This window comes from Orbicella franksi, chromosome 13 (genome assembly GCF_964199315.1).
Source record: "Orbicella franksi chromosome 13, jaOrbFran1.1, whole genome shotgun sequence".
Classification (NCBI taxonomy): Eukaryota; Metazoa; Cnidaria; class Anthozoa; order Scleractinia; family Merulinidae; genus Orbicella; species Orbicella franksi.
The window spans coordinates 18976021-18992274 of NC_138157.1; the positions used below are offsets into that span (position 1 = coordinate 18976021).

Sequence of the window (16254 nt, forward strand, 5' to 3'; positions counted from 1 at the left end):
TAAGCTTCTTTCATTTTTTACATACTTAAAGGAGTTTGCATAATTTTTAAAAACAATACTTGATGTACGTATTATCTTACGTACATGTACATGACCTGTAATTATCCAAGCATGATATTTTTTTCAACTCAGCAGAACACTACTGCATCAGTTGCCAAAAATCCACAGTTTTACAAATGAAGAAGAAAATATTTGCAATTCTGAATTCGTTCTAGCCAGCAATGGAACCAGCCTTCGTAGAATCTAATGCATAAATTAAGCTTAAACTCAAATCGTTGAGTCACGCGCTCAAAAAATAAACACAATGACATTGTAAAACAACATATTCTGATACATTGTAAATGCGTCAAAATTTTTTCCTTATCGCTTTTGTAAGGTCACAAGTCTTGCCTTCAATTACTTTTTTAAAACACAACAAAACCACACAAGAACACATAGAGCAGCCCAATATAAGCTTCAGATGAACAAGGAGATTCAATCACTGTACCGTGAACTTTTGTCGTTGATCAACCACCTCATACCCAATGATCGGCGCTCTCATTCCCGAATTTGATCGCACTCCTTCGCTTTCTATTTGTTCCTCTTCTTCCTCGTACATTCTCAGCCTTGGGCTTCGTCTTGGAGTTCTTGGCCTTTGAAATTCTGCCGCGGATTCTGTTGACAAATAAGTCACTTGACCGTCGAGCGCCATTTTCCCAAGTGCCTAGCGCCAGGTCTCCCTCGCTTTTCTTTCCATCAACGCATTTCGCGTGACGTTCGGGGAAGAGAGCGGCGGAAATAAAAATCTTTCATCGGGAATTTTTAACAGTTCAGCTTCATCGGGCTATAAAGCCTATTTTATGATTTGCTTTCTCGATACTCGAACCAAACTCACAAGACTTTGCTAAACACACGAAACATTCTCGTGTGACCTCCTACAGGGATTGGTTCATGGGGCTGAAAAGTTCTTTCAGGCGAGGGGAGAGGGTTGTAAAGCATCAGTACATTTCAAGATTTAACGCCGGGTAAACGCTATATATGAATCAAAAAGGAAATTAACAAATGCAGCAAATTTTAGGTGGTCGAAACGCTGTTATTTTCTCTCGGCTGTAGTCAACGACATTTTTAAGTTCTGCGTTTTGGTGGAATATGTTTTTCTCAAGTCTCAGGCTCTGTCCCGACTAATGCGTTTTCAATTGCGAAATCGCGTACCAGTTTGAAAAATTGAAAAAAAAAAAAAAATTAAAATTGCACGTCCTGTGCAAAAACCAACATTTCCCGGGCCAAATTCCAATTCGATCAGGATAGAGGACCTGCATGAAAACCAGCTAGGGTTGGTTTGGCTTCCTCTCTAAATATCAGATCGCGGAATCGAAATTTTGATTGTTTACGCGGTTGTTTAATTTTAAAAAGAAGCACAAAAAGTAAACTTAGAAGGACAGAAAGAAGCCTTTGAAGGACAGGACCCAAATGCAAGGTAACAAGCTTGAATGAGGGAGCTTGACTGAAGTGGCTGCGCTAAGTGTAAGCTCATGTAGCTTTAATACTCATCGTTTTAAAATAAAGGTTATCTATATATCTATCTTAGGCGCGGTGGCCTCATGGTTAGTGCGCTCGTCTCCGGATCGAGCGGTCCGGGTCGAGCCCTGGCCGGGGACATTGTATTGTGTTCTTAGGCAAGACACTTTACTCTCACAGGTGTATAGATGGGTACCGGCGAACTTAATACTGGGGGTAACCCTGCGATGGACTAGCATCCCATCCAGGGGGGAGTAGAAATACTCCTAGTCGCTTCATGCTACAGAAACCGGGATAAGCTCCGGCCTGATGGGTCACTTGGCTCGTATGCAGACTTTACCTTTACCTTTTACCTAAGCTTGACTGAAGTGGCTGCGCAAAGTGTAATATTTTATACCCAAAATCTGTGTTTTTTTCTTTTTGTTTTTTTGGATTTTGGGGCGTAGATAAGTTAATTTTAACATGCATGTAATTTTGAACTGTATGTAATTTACGGGATGGCGTTGCCCATTATTTCTCGTATTTCAGTGGTAAAAAGCGACACTTCTCGCTTTCTTCTTCCATATAAGGTCAAGCACACTCAGGTATTTTGAATGGGTAGTAAAGCTTGCTGGTAAGCGAGTTTCAGTGAACCAATCAGAAGACCAGAAATACATTACTCGTCATAACAACATGTGGTTTTATTGCCTTTTAATTTCCATTAACATATTTAACAAAATCTAAGCCTTAGGCATATTTCTAACATATTATAAAAATTTATTTGGAAAGTGTGTAAAACCCAAATTCAAAACAGAAACTTGCGCTCATTTCACGATTAATTTTGTACTCATGTAAAGTGACTGATAAATTGACTCCAAAATTCCAGTTTGCTATGTGAAATATGACTTCGCTACAAAGATATTTCAGTACACGTATTAGTAAATTATACGAGCGGATAGCTAGCAAGTGTAGCGATTCCACACTGGTTGTCCTTGTTTCTTGACATCATGACGTAACCTTCCATTCCCCAGCCAGTCCCCCAGGAGTTCTTGACCAGCCAGTAGTCCTGGCCTTGATAGGTTCCATACCCAACAACAAGTACAGCGTGATCCAGAAGCCGAGAACCGTTGCAGTCACTGATGAAATAGGAAATAAAAGAAAGGTGAGGATTAGCCTAGACGAGTCTTACCTCCAGTGAGACATTTTATAGACGCGAGTATCGTAAAGTGACGGTTCAACGTTTTCTAGCCTCCAGATGTAAATAGTTAACTCTTTTGTGAGACATGTCAAGTTTATAGACAACTGGTTTGCCACTGGAATTCTTTACAACGTTATGTTCAAATTGAATTATTTCAGTGGCGGATCCACACCTTGAGCTAAGCGGGGGGGGGGGGGGGGGGCCTTTTTTTTTTTGCTTGCCCTGCCGGTTTTTCTTCCTTCCTTCTTTTTTATTTTTTTTACCCAAAATAAGTGGGGGGGGGGGGGGCGGGTTCCCCGAGGCCCCTCTCCCAGATCCGCCACTGTATTTGTTTCAGTTGTTTGATCCGCGCTACTAACCTCCCACAATGCCTCCCACAAGATGGTGATAAAAGCTGGTGATTTCATGACGATAGGAAAATAACAGTAAGAAAGTTCAGATACACTAGAGCGTCAAATCAAGAAAGGGAAAGCGACAGATATGAGACATCTTGGAAATTTATGAAACACTTACGGCTCGTTGTACACTCCGCTTCTATAAAACTGGAAAGATTCATGACTAGCGTCGATTATAACAGAGATCGGGCCAACTTCGGCTACAGCTGATTCAAGGGCAGCCTCACTTCCTGTTTTAATGTCAACGTAGCCTAAAAAAAGACAAGAAAAAGATCAAACACAACTAACTTAAACATTTCAAATATCACTGCAAGAGTCAAATACTCCCTTAGCGCCAAATCAGATGCCGACGATAAGGCAAATTCTTCGGCAACTCGGTTATCATCGGAAGTTTTCGGTAAACGCGATTTCTGTCCATTACTCACCAGTACATGTGGCACCTACATAAGCTTTGTCGTAACAGCAGGTCTTGTGACATGGGTACGGGTAGCCGACCTCGGTGTCAATACCACCGTTTTCTTTGACGTACCTAGAAGAAAATGACATCCAGCAAATTATGAATATCATTAAGTTACGTACTTAGAACCTCTCGTATCAGCATTTCCAGTAATAAGTTATTTTTCTGAACAAATCTCGGGAGACAAGATTGATAAAATTAAAGAAAATAATTTTTAGAAAGTATATAACACAGCGTGAAAAGCTGAACGAGGTGGGAAAAGAATGCAAAGATGAACGTATAGATTAGATAGAACATATCGATAAAAAGGATAAGAACTTAAGCTACTTAGTAATTCCTCAAACACTTTGTCTAGTTGGGTATTGTCACGCTACAATCAGAGACAACAATGTTGGGCATTTCTGCAAATCGGACGTTTTCGAACCGAGATCCGCACCTCCCTTGATGAAAGAAACACCTTTTTCGTCAATAGCCACCCCCACCCCACCCCCAATCGATGTTGAAACGGGCTTTGGCGACGCTGTCACGTGGTTACAACATTTGAAAAAGGGAGGAGGCGAAACATGAGGAGTGTACGTGTAGGTAGTACGAATTACACTGGAAGGGAGAAAGTTTGTATTCGGAAAGTGTTTGGACTACTTTGTCCCTGATTGTAGGCGTGTTTCGACTACTTTTGTCCCTGATTGTAGGTCTGGATATAGGATCGGGATGGGTATAGTTTGGTCTGGATAAGGGTAGGTTTTTCGCTCCTCATCTCGCTTCACACCTGATCCTAGGCCGCGGTTCAACGCGGACAACTCCTTTGGGTATGGATGGGTAGTGTCACTGAAGGGAAACTGTCACCCTCATCAAGGTTGTTCTCTTTCCATGTGCTTCCTTCAAGCGCCCAGCCTTTCACCCGAGACTTCATGTAACTAATACTAGTTTGTACTTTGCTCTCTAACTAAATAGCTTTTTCATGGCAAGAGAGAAAATGCTGTGTGTTTGCTTACATAAAAGCACAATCCACTTGGCTGGCATAACTGAAATTCATATTACATCCAGAGCAGTCTTCGAGATTCCTTTCGCTGATTGAGACAAGGTTTCCAGTTTTCCTAAAATGCTGTCCTTCTAGCGATCCTGTGGCACTGAACGCCCACGAAGCGCCCAATTGACCTGGAAAAAGGTCAGTCACGGAAAAATAACAAGTCAAGATGCATGTTAGGTAATGCAACTCTTAGCTGAAGAAGAACTGTGCAATGGGTTAGCTAGGTCTCATGCGGGGGAGGGGGCGGAGGAAGGTCGCACAAGGCAGCTGACCTTCTCAAAAATCCAACCACTCATCTTCAGTTTACTCATCTTTCTTATATTAGCAACTGCTAATGTTAGCACATTCTAACTCATTGCTATTAAAAAGCGTCCGCTTTTGGGAGACACGCGTACACGGAAGCTGAGTGGGTGACGCAGGTTATCAGAGAAAAACAAAGTTCTGTGATATTGCACCAACTAAAGTGTTACTAGTAAAAAGTCGGCTTTCCAACAATTCGCTCACTGCTGCGGTCAAAGACGATGGTCAGCGACAACCGTTAACCGTAGTTGGTCTAATGGGATCACTACCCGAGGAGGGATTTTTTCCGAGGTCAGTTTTTCAGAACCGAAGTCGGTTGCACAGAAACAAAAACTGATCCGTCTAATGTACCTTTGGCGTAAATCAGTCACATCTTGCAAAAGCCACAATGCTGGATGGACGATGGCAAAAGAATGTGACGTCACAGTTTATGTTACACCTCGTTCAACCAGGTTGGATTGTTGGGTTGTTGTCAGTGTTGGATCTGCTAGTATACCATGTTACCGCAAAGGGAACTAGAGTTACTTTTTTGGTGTACAAAATTTACTAAACGAGAAGCGGAAGCTTACCTTGGTTCTTCACTGGAGTAACGTATCCCTTTGTTCTCCAGTCAACAGTATCAGGTAGCTGAGTTACTCCACTGGAAAGAGAGAAGGACGACCCATGACGTTTTGTTTCTTTGTAGGGACGAGACTCAGAGCCAGGGAAAAAAGAGCGGTATTCATCGACTGTCAGATCACCGAACTGGTTCATCGCCAGGGTGTACGAGTGTCCTTCGGAGTTGTGCTCTTGAATCCGCTGGAAGGAAGCAACAAGGCAATTAATACAAAGGTAAGCCTTAGGAAATGGTTAAGGGGCCCTTCCGGTCAAGTACAGGTTGTTTAAGTTTGGGACAACTAGTACACAAAAAAATGGTTTCAAGAGGACGTTATTGAACATGTCTCACAAATTCATCCGAAGAAGTTCAACGCTTTTCAAGCCGGGCCGGTATGAGTTCCTCCCGTGGGGGCGGAAGATTAGCTAAGATTGCGTGACGAACAAAAAGACCATCTGCGTAGGAGGCTTAAAAGGTTACCGTCCACCGGGCTACGATGCTTTGTCCCCTCTTCTGTTCCTTGCGTGTCCCTTGCGTTGAGGAGGTGGAATCCGACTCACAACACAGCCGTAAATCGAACCTTAGACTACCATTGATCTTTGGAAATAAAATCTGCTCACCTCTAAATTATTCTTCCACACTATAAAATGCGCTTGGTCCAAAATGTCTGACTTGTATGATTTGCCGTAGAAAGACTTCCACTCCTGCCAGTACCGTTTGTATTCCTCATGCGTTAGATTAAGGCTGCTTGCTAATGAAACAGACAGCAGAAAGAAGTAAAAGCACCTCATTTTGCCACGATTCAGTGGTAGGGATCCGAGATTTTTTATCGTAATTGGCACTTTGCAATGTGATATCAAGTTGTGAAGAGCAATTAGGAAGAATACTTTCGGAAACATCACATGACTCCTGTTTAGTTCCTACCCAGTACGTTAGACGTCGTCGAACGTGGTCACGCACCTGCTTTCGCGTACACGCGCGTGAACCCTAGCACGCGCTGCGTAACGGGCAATGAGGCGAAGCCGCTAGAGACGAGTCGGCGAGCTAAGCGAGTCGGAGGCGGGTGAAACTGAGAAAACATCAGACTGACTGTTACAGATGGCCTACGAATGTGTTAGGTCCCACGGGACTCTTGACGTCCTTTTTGGATTTAGCTGCAATCTTGAGCAGGTTTTCATGGAACATCCAAATGTAAATTTATTGCTAGTTGGCTGCATGATATTTGGTCACCTTCTTCTCTTTTCACCGACCTTCTGATCTCGTATTTTTTCGCTATTTGACAGTCGATGATAGCGTGGAACAGGTTCACGGAGAGGTGAAAAGACTCTGGTGAGTGAGGTAGGCTGATCTGTCAGGGAGCATGGACGACCGCAGTCGTCTTAGACGAGATGGGATTGGGACGACATGGGTAAACAGGAGTATATACATGGGTTTAAATGGGGTTTACACGGGTTGAAAGAGTATACAAGGGATTATGGGATGAAATCTATTCTTCTCGAATATCTGGATGACTATATGGTGGCGTAACATCAGCAGCCCTTTTCATGATTAGCTTCTCAGGTCTCTCGCTTGCATTACAATGTAATCCAAGATGGATGAGGGGTACGCTACCGTTAGAAAGCCTCAAGGATAAAACATTTTGCTCTACAATATACTTGCAAAACTCATTTACTGCTTATATTCTATTTGAAGTACAATGTTCTGCGATCTTTTGCCTGATGGGGCCGTACGGAGGGGGGATTATATCAGGGAGTTTTACATTAGCGTTAAGGCGGGCCTATTACGATGGAGTGGGGAGGGAGGGGGTTTGAACTTACGATCAGTTTAGGGGTACGAGGTTTAATGTATTGTACAGCTTTTATTTCTCGTTGAAAATTGACCGCGAAACGTTTATCCGCAGTTGAAGATACTTATGTCGCAATTTGAATTGACATCCATCACAAGTTATGGCCTATGGTTTTGTCTTTATTCTCAGTTACTTTTGCCTTTTGCGTGCGTGGGTTTAAGTTTACGATCAGGAGCGAGAGAAACAAACAAACATGCAAGCAAAGATACTTCGTGACTTGGTTTTCCCGCGCTTAGTGACCGTTGCATGTTACTGCTTCGGGTTTTGATTGGTCAGTTAGGTCAGTGGGTTTTGAGTTTGGTTTGATATGATAACTTTGGTTTTGGCAAAATCTGACTATCACTGGGGAAAAAAACCCGTAGTGTGTTTGCATCCTTTTTACAGCCTCGAACTTTTCTTTCCATTATATCTCAAATCTTAACGTTTGTAAATGCAGACGGATTTCTGCCTATCAACGCGCTTTGCGTTCAATCTGTATATGGGGATCATTGAATTAAGACCATCTACAATAAAATCTATCCCTTTATTTCACCAGTTTAAATACAATAAACCAGCAAAAACATCAAAAGCGACAGAAGAAGATGAGGAAAAATAAACTACGAAAATACAGACTGTGTAAGATTAAACAGGATTCGTAAGAATCTAAAGAATACTAATTGAATGTCCTATCAAAAGAAATAAAGAAAGTAAAAAGAGGGATTGATCCCATCTTGAAAATAACAATGCAAAAGTAAAACAAAACCTCAAAGATTCCGAGTAGTAAATCAGAGCGCTTCCTAATAAAAATACTTTCAGAAAGAAAATTGAAACGAGTGGAGAGAACTCGCTCCTTCCCTTCTCTATGTCCATTATTTTCATCCTATCCTACAAATATAAAATGACTCTTTTACTATACAGTCTACTTAATGAATAAAACACATTGTATCAATCTGGTGAGCAAAGGAATTTAGCCCTATTGCACAATAAGGTGTCTTAGACTAGTGGATAGCTAGCATCTGTGGCAATTCCGCACTGGTTGTTTTTGTTTCTGGTCATCATAACGTAACCCTGCATTCCCCAGCTAGTCCCCCAGGAGTTCTTGACCAGCCAGTAGTCTTTGCCTTGGTAGGTTCCATACCCAACAGCAAGGACACCATGATCCAGTTGAGTGCTACTGCAGGCACTGAAATGAGAAATGAAACGATAAGGTTTTGACGTGACTGTGACAAGAGACGTTTCTTGACTGCAAGAGGCGATCATTGTTTCGTGATTGCGATTTGCGTGAGAGCCATTTGTCACGCATGTCACGTGATATTGTACAGGATGGCGATGACGATGGTAATGAAGACGACGATGACGATGATGATGACTATAATATTGATATGACGATTTATTGATCACCGTACGACAAAACATTTACTTACGGTTCATTGTAGACTCCTTTGTGATAAAATTGGAATGACCCGTGGGAAGCATCAATGGCGACAGATACTGGGCCGACAGTGGCTACAGCAGACTTAAGGGCAGATTCGCTTCCACTTTGGATATCCATGAAACCTAAACACAAAACAAACGCCAATAAATTATATCTTAATCTTGATGCTCCCTTCCCACTAATCCGTAGCCTGTCAACATCTCCTCAGGCTAGTAATCAATAGCCCCCACGAAAATCGAGTTTAAACTTCGGCATGCTAAACGTTTTCAAACAAAACTTCGGTAATTATCGGAAGTGCTCGGCAAAGATCGTAGACTCACCAGTGTCAGTAGCACCAACATCAGCGCTTTTGAAATGGCAACTCCCGTCTCTAGCTTTGTATGGGTAGCTGACCTCAGTGTCAAGACCTTTATTGGCTTTGATGTACCTGTTAAATAAATGACATATTCACCTTCATATACCGTAAATCCTCGAATTAGCGCCCCCCTGGAATAAGCACCGCCTTCTAATAAACGCCCCTCCTATCGACCGAAATTTAAAATAAGCGCCCCTCCTCCAATAAGCGCCCCCCTCCCCCCCATTTTGTGGACGAGTAATGAGACAACAAAGGATATAGAGTTTCCGTCATGTAGTATTTGATTTGAACATTGTTTCAGTTTGTGAACACGTTTATTGAACACGTTAAGTACTAACGATGCCGCAATTTAAACTTTAGGATCAGCTTTTTATGTCAATAAACAGCTTATGTTGGTGTTTACGCGCAGATGATGTATCAAAAAATGATCATGTCAGGCCACGATTTGGGAAAAATTAACTAAGCACCCCCCCCCCCCCACCCTCGAATAAGCGTCCCCCTCCAATAAGCGCCCCCGTCTTCTCCTAAATTTGAAATAAGCGCCTCGGGCGCTAATTCGAGGATTTACGATAATTAATGATATCGCACGACATTGAATTTTAATGTTTGTCATAATTAATCTTAATTAATGTTAATCTTTGAGCTTTAGATCACAGTCTCCGTATAATCAACCTTCTTTCCAATATAAAATTTAAAATCCGAGATAAACGATGAAATTCGTTTTTATGAATTTCTGAAGTTTCACACTTGTGGATAGGCCAATTTTCGTAAAGTGCACCTAACACCAAAATTTTTTTTCGCTAAAACGAATCTACATGTTATTTGAAATACTTCTGCGAAAAAAGTTTTGGATTCGGTTAAATCTTCGATTTTCTGTGCCCCGACGAAATCTCGAAAATAGCCCCAAAACACCCCCGGGCCAAAACACCGCCATTTTGTTTCACGACCGAGTTTGAGGAGAATGAGTCCAGCGGCTGTTGTGACGTCTACCCAGGAAGGTCGAATATCTCACGTCCTCTCATTTCCTTCAGGATGGTGCAATACACATTCGAAAAGTGCGCAGAAATGCCTTCCAGAAGTGCTATCGGCTGTTGCAGCAATATCCCAGATCTAAAACAAGATATACTGTACAATTTACTGGTGATGATCGGTCAATGGTACAATAAAGACATAAACGCTGGTTGATTTTGTCGAACCGAAACAAGCGAACTCGGAGTCTGTGAGAACCATAGAAGAACTCTCACTGGAATTTGTTCCGCAGACTTTCAAACGCTATTTTCAATATTTTCTGCTGAAAGCCAACCAGCAATTTGTCGAAATACTATCGACAACCTATATCTTCCAGTCCCGCAGTATTTATAACATAGCCGGCAAAGTTGTGTGATCAATCAAGAAGCGTTACGACCAAATATACTGACATGTAAATAGGTCGCAACTGTTCGCCGCCAACCAACACTTATTTCTCTTTCGATTTAGATAAAAGTCGAAGATCATTAATCCTTTAGAATTACATGATAACAAAACTGTTACACTCACAGAGTTTTTTCGAAGGTTTGGAAATCAGTAGTGCGACAAACACTCTATACATTAGTGTCGAAAATATGACCGCGTAACATTATCTGCGGACCGCTTAGGGAACACATCCTTTTCGCTTATCCGACGAATTTCACTGCAAACTTTGAAAAAAATTTACACTGGTTATTTGGAGCCAGTACGACTTACAACGTGTGGCAATGTGAAATCGGTAATTGCATGAAGTGTTTCCTTCCGTCTTGCTTCCCGTAGCTTCAAAAATACAGGTCCAAACAATTCTACGATTTTCAATCGATCGAAGCCAGTGTCTTGGAGGTCATGAAGGGAACATCAGAGTTGCAGACCATCGACAAAATAAAATTATATCTATGCGAGGTTTAGGGACTTGTTAGGTATTGTTAATCCAACGACATTACGAGAGGAGCCCGTTTCTGTTTCATTTCACTAGCGACTTCGGAGTAAAATACTGTTTCTTCTCTTACTTAAATGCGTAATCCATGAGTCCACCCTCACAGCCATTATTTCCATATTTCCTGGAGCAGTCGACCAGATTCTGTTCACTAAGTGAAACGAGTTTTCCTGTTTTCTTGAAGTGCTGTCCTTCCAGTGATCCGGTAGCACTGAACGCCCAGCAAGAACCACACTGGCCTGAAAAAATTGACAAGGAGTACAATCAGTGTTAAGGCTAAAATGTACAAAACGAAAAAAAAGAGACAAAGAAGAGTTGGACGAAAAGGAAGAAGAAGTCGAAGAAAGAGCAAGAGCGAGAGCAGGAGCAAGAGCAAGAGCAAGAGCAGGAGCAAGAGCAAGAGCAAGACTAAGAACAAGAACAAGAACAAGACGACAGAAGTAGAAGAAGAAAGAAGGGAAAAGGAAGAAGAAGAAAAGGGAGAAAACAAAAAGAAGAAGAAAGAAGGAACTAGAAGAAGCGTAGTAGAAGACAGAAGAAGAACAAGAGGAACAAGAAAAAGCAGACGATGATGATGTTGCTGCTGATGATGATGACGACGACGATAATGATGATGATGAGGATGATAATGATGATGATGATGATGAATATTGAGGTGGTGATTATTATTAAGGAGGAGGAGGAGGACAAAAACGTACCCTGATTCTTTACAGGAGTTACGTATCCCTTGGTTCTCCAGTCAACAGTATCAGGTAGAGTTACTCCACTGGGAGGAAGGAAGTGAGACCCTTCTCGTTCTGTTTCGTTGGAGAAGTGAGCACGAAGTCCCAGGAAGAAGAAGCGATATTCATCGACTGTCAGATCACCGAACTGGTTCATAGCCAGGGTGTACGAGTGTCCTTCGGAGTTGTGTTGTTGAATTTTCTAGAAGTAAAACAGTTAAGACCATTACGAAAAAGACAAAACTTGTGATTGTGGTAAATAAATAGCATTTCCGATTGAATGATTATACCAATTATTCAGTTAGCGAACCGTCAACTTCCACAATCGCACACCTCTGTACTTGATTTCATTTTCTAAATTGTGTAATAGAAAATGGCTATGAATGCGGCAGGTAAAAGAGAAAAAATTATCTTCAAACGTCATGTAACATGAAACAGTTCATACAAATTCAATTATGTCAAGATGTCAATACAAAACAAACCTGCTTGACAATGCGCAGAAATTAATTAGAGTGAACCAGTAAACAAGGCTCCCCCGCGCGATCCGCACATACCACGCGCGCTCCGCGCATATCGCTCACGCTCGTATGTCGCATTTCGTGATCGGTCTCAAAATTGCTCGCATGGTCTACACCTTATTACCCGAACAACAAAGGTACAAGTGCAGTACATCTATATGTATTCGAAGTTGATCGTGAGTATTTTAAGGAAATTACTTCAAAAAATGATAGTTTTAGCGACGATTTCTATGGAAGCTATCTGTGCCTGGCACCGGAAAACATTTGATAGCTAGATTCGTCTTTTGTGCCCACAGTCTTATTTTGTGATCTTTTGTTTTCAGAAAAACAACATTTCTTTCCATCTTTTGGCTCAACTACTCATGCAACCCACGATGACATTTAAAGGAGCTGAATTTTAAAAATGTTAAGATTTGCTGATACGCTATTGGAGGTTTTCTCTCTGCACGTAAACTCTCATAGCCTCTTTATTGTTTCAAGATTTTGGATATTTTAGACAAATTTCCGAAGTTTCGAATGTTAAACGCCAATTTTAACGAGACTATTGACTTTCACATAACTCATCCAGATCTTTAACCGGTCGCCGCTAAAGACACGAAACATCTTTTATTCACTGCAGAAAAATTGTATGACGTTTTTAATCCGTGTTAAGGGTTCCTTTGTGTTGCGATGGAACATCACAAATCTACTAACGAACTATTAAACTGTCCGAGTTTGAGGCGAAATGTAAATGTTCTGATCAGGGAAATAAACAACTTTGTCCTACATTACTGTTTAAAATCTAGAGTTAACTCTTCCATGTAGAAAATTTATGCATCATTTAACGTTTACATACCCTCAAGTTATCTCTCCAAATTGCATAACGAGCCTCTTCTTCGGTGTCTGTTTCGTACTGCTTGCCGTGGAAAGTTTTCCAAGCCTGCCACTGTTGCTTGTATTCATCAAACTTCAAGACAGCGCAGCTTGCAACGGATAAGCCAAGCACAAATGCGATAACAGCTTTCATTTTGACGGTGAGTAACTTCTTTTCCACCCGCGCACCGAACCGCGATGAACTGACAGTGCCGCTCACTCGGAATGTTGGCAATTTATCAACAGAAGTCACAAGACTCAGGCGTGATTTGCCCGCTGGGGTGTCAGGTTACGAAAAAATCACGAGATCGAAACGCCACAATGACTCAGCTCAGGACCTCAGTGCTGTGCGCGCCGGTGAGCCAGAAATAACTCAAGCTACAAATGATCTCAGGATCTTTTATGGAATGACCATAAATGCCCGGGAGGTACTCCCATATGAAAAAGTTGGGGATGTTCGTCTGAAAATTGGAATTAAACCCCTAAAGGAGACCAATCTTAGAGGGGCTCGAACTTTATTTCAACCCTAAAAGATACCACTTGAAATCACAGCGGGTTTTTTTCTTTTTTTTTTTGAGTGCATCCTAAAAGATACTTTGACGGCTAAAAATAGTGTCGTTTCGTCCTGAAAACCCTACGTGAGAGCAAAAACCTTGATTTGCACTCCCTGAAGCGAGATGACGAGCATCCTCGACCTTTTCTACGGGATCCCCCCCCCCCGGACATAAATGGTCACCTAGAATTTAATTTTAGGTCGATTGTCAATATTTACTCTTCAGTCCCAGATGTTTCTACTGACACTCGATATGCAATGTTGTTGTCCAATGACTTATACGTCTCTATAATTGTTCTGTCTTGGTTAATATAAACACAAAAGCCTCACAGGATCCACATCGTGTCACGACTGGAGTGAGCACGTCGCGACAAAAGAACACGGTGCACTGAGCTGACTCACGGTGATGGCAAAATACCGCTGAACTACGAAGGCGCCAGAAAACTGCCAGTTAGAGTTAAGAATCGTCCAAAACTTGTATGTTTTATTCAGCACTGTTCAGATGTCGCGGCAACACAGTGCAAGTTTGTGAACTGAGTACCTTTGAATCTTCGAGGGTCTAACGTAGGGTTGGCGGGAAGCCGGGGATGATCCTTTTTTCGTTGCCCGAATGCGGGATGGAAGGAAATTTGAAGGCGGGATGTGGGATTGCATGGGGTCGGCGGGAGGCGGGAAGTTGGTTATTTTCATGGCGGGATGCAGAAATTAGTGTTTTTTTTCGCGCAGGAAACGGGACGTAAGACGCAAATTCCAGTGTTGTGCACACTTACAAAGATTTTATATTGTATATTACGGTTTGACGACCCTATTGATCAGATCGGCTTCTTTTCAACAGGCTTTGTGTCTTAAAGATACAAAAGACTTCATCGAGAAGATTAAATTGCATACAAGACTCTACAAGCGCCATTCTTGTCTCAATATTCTACTTTCAAATCAAACCAATGCAACTTGATTGCTATATCATAATATTATTGTATGATCACGATAATCGTTACCTTTTTAGTTTAAGTTTTAGTCTACTAAAGCTTTTGCAACACTGTATGTATTTATGGTTATGCAAATAAAGCTAGCTGTTGTTGTTGTTGTTGTTGTAATATGGACGTCACTAGTCTATACACGAACATACCTCAAAAAGAGACGGTATTACCAATTTATGCGAAGCATATCTACCTAGAATTTTACCACAGAAACTCTCCTATCAGGTATTAGAAATGCCAAGTCTGGTCTCACAAGAAAACTCGCTTGAATTCAATGGAAAAGATTAGTCCAAACCCATGAAACAGCCATCGGTATGAAAATGGTTGTAGCCTTTGCAAACATATTCATGGCCAAAATAGATAAAAGAAAATACTCAGATAGACATACATCACTACAATCTTTTGGAGACATCATATCTATGTGGGATACAAGCAGAGATAAAATAGGAGAATTTCCTCAAACGGCAAACGGCTTTCACCCAACGATCAAATTCACAGCTGAAACTACATTCTAGCACACTTAGGTACAAAGATGACCGATTCTTAGTCTTCGTGACGTGCGATCACATTGCAAACCTACAAGAAACCTTTCTATTTGCGGTGGTCTTAGAAGAGCTAAGGCTTCCCAAGAACAAATTCCTCTCAATTTACTTTTGAGAAAAACATAAGAAGTTTACCGAAATTTTAATGTAAATTGTTTTAATATTTCCATTTGTCAATAGAGATTGATCAGCTGCTGATGTCAAATTAAAGAGTTATTCAATATGCAATGATGTTTTTAAATGAATTTTACGTCTAAATTGCATTATTAAAAATCATCGTTCCGTCTTTGTTATTATAAACATGAAACCTGGTATGATCCAGACCGTGTTCCACCTGCAGTAAAGCAATATACAGTCAAACCTCTCCATACGGACACCTCTCTAAAACGGACATTTCGTTCTGTCCCTTCAGTGTCCGTACTGAGAGAGGATCGACTGTACAAACTAGATTGTGAAAAGAACATGATGCCAGATCACGCTTGATCGATGACAAAATTCATAAGCGGCGAACGCACGAAGAAGCTGCCAGTTACACAGACTGTTAAGGTTAGAATGGCTCGAAACTTCTATTTTAATCAACAACGTCACCCCCCGTTTTCATTTCTTGTACCAGGCCACTCTGAACGAGACGCAGCGCATGACAGCATGTGATTAGATTAGCCATAGTTTGGCGGATCGCTTCTCTTTATCAGGTGACGTTAGAATGTAATACTTGTTTCAGAGACATTTGGCTGTAGATTCCTAGGCATATATGATCATATATTGCTGGGAAGTGAACTGCTTGCAGGCTGTTTCCTTTCTAGATATCAGCCAGGAAGTCAGCCTTTCTTAACGCCCTCTGTCTCACACTCTTCGAAGTTTTGAGCGTCACAATCATTTTTCGACTTCCGAACTCTGCTTTCGCAGATCGGCTAGTGGATAGGTCTAGCAGGTAGTATGTGTCGAGAATGTTTTGACGAAAGGGCCTACTAGCGATTAACTACAATGTTCTGTGAGGACGTTTTAAAGTTGATATTGTAACACCGAGAATACACTAGCCTGCGAACGCAGACGTATTTCCGGCTGTCGCTTGTCTCCGACAGCCG

The 16254-nt window shown here is 41.6% G+C and overlaps 3 protein-coding genes across 3 annotated transcripts in view; all 3 read right to left on the minus strand.

Moving 5' to 3' along the window:
* The window catches only part of LOC145466574 (uncharacterized), an 11745-nt gene extending 10383 nt beyond the window's left edge, over positions 1 to 1362 (minus strand). Inside the window, exon 1 of the mRNA XM_081450289.1 lies at positions 488 to 1362. Within this exon, the coding sequence (XP_081306415.1) occupies positions 488 to 691 (204 nt within the window). The 5' untranslated portion in view covers positions 692 to 1362. The remainder of the gene's footprint in view (positions 1 to 487) is intronic.
* A 767-nt stretch (positions 1363 to 2129) lies between these two features.
* LOC145466576 (digestive cysteine proteinase 1-like) lies at positions 2130 to 7710 on the minus strand. The gene is made up of 6 exons (XM_081450291.1): positions 6069 to 7710; positions 5423 to 5651; positions 4519 to 4681; positions 3495 to 3598; positions 3188 to 3320; positions 2130 to 2612 (listed from the first exon to the last, which is right to left on the minus strand). Exons 1-6 carry the CDS (start codon positions 6345 to 6347, stop codon positions 2420 to 2422), a joined length of 1101 nt encoding a protein of 366 aa, XP_081306417.1. The 5' UTR covers positions 6348 to 7710; the 3' UTR covers positions 2130 to 2419.
* A 142-nt stretch (positions 7711 to 7852) lies between these two features.
* Positions 7853 to 13319, minus strand: LOC145466580 (cathepsin L-like peptidase). Its single transcript, XM_081450296.1, has 6 exons — positions 13081 to 13319; positions 11704 to 11929; positions 11079 to 11244; positions 9029 to 9135; positions 8698 to 8830; positions 7853 to 8456 (listed from the first exon to the last, which is right to left on the minus strand). Exons 1-6 carry the CDS (start codon positions 13249 to 13251, stop codon positions 8267 to 8269), a joined length of 993 nt encoding a protein of 330 aa, XP_081306422.1. The 5' UTR covers positions 13252 to 13319; the 3' UTR covers positions 7853 to 8266.
* Positions 13320 to 16254: the final 2935 nt, after the last annotated feature.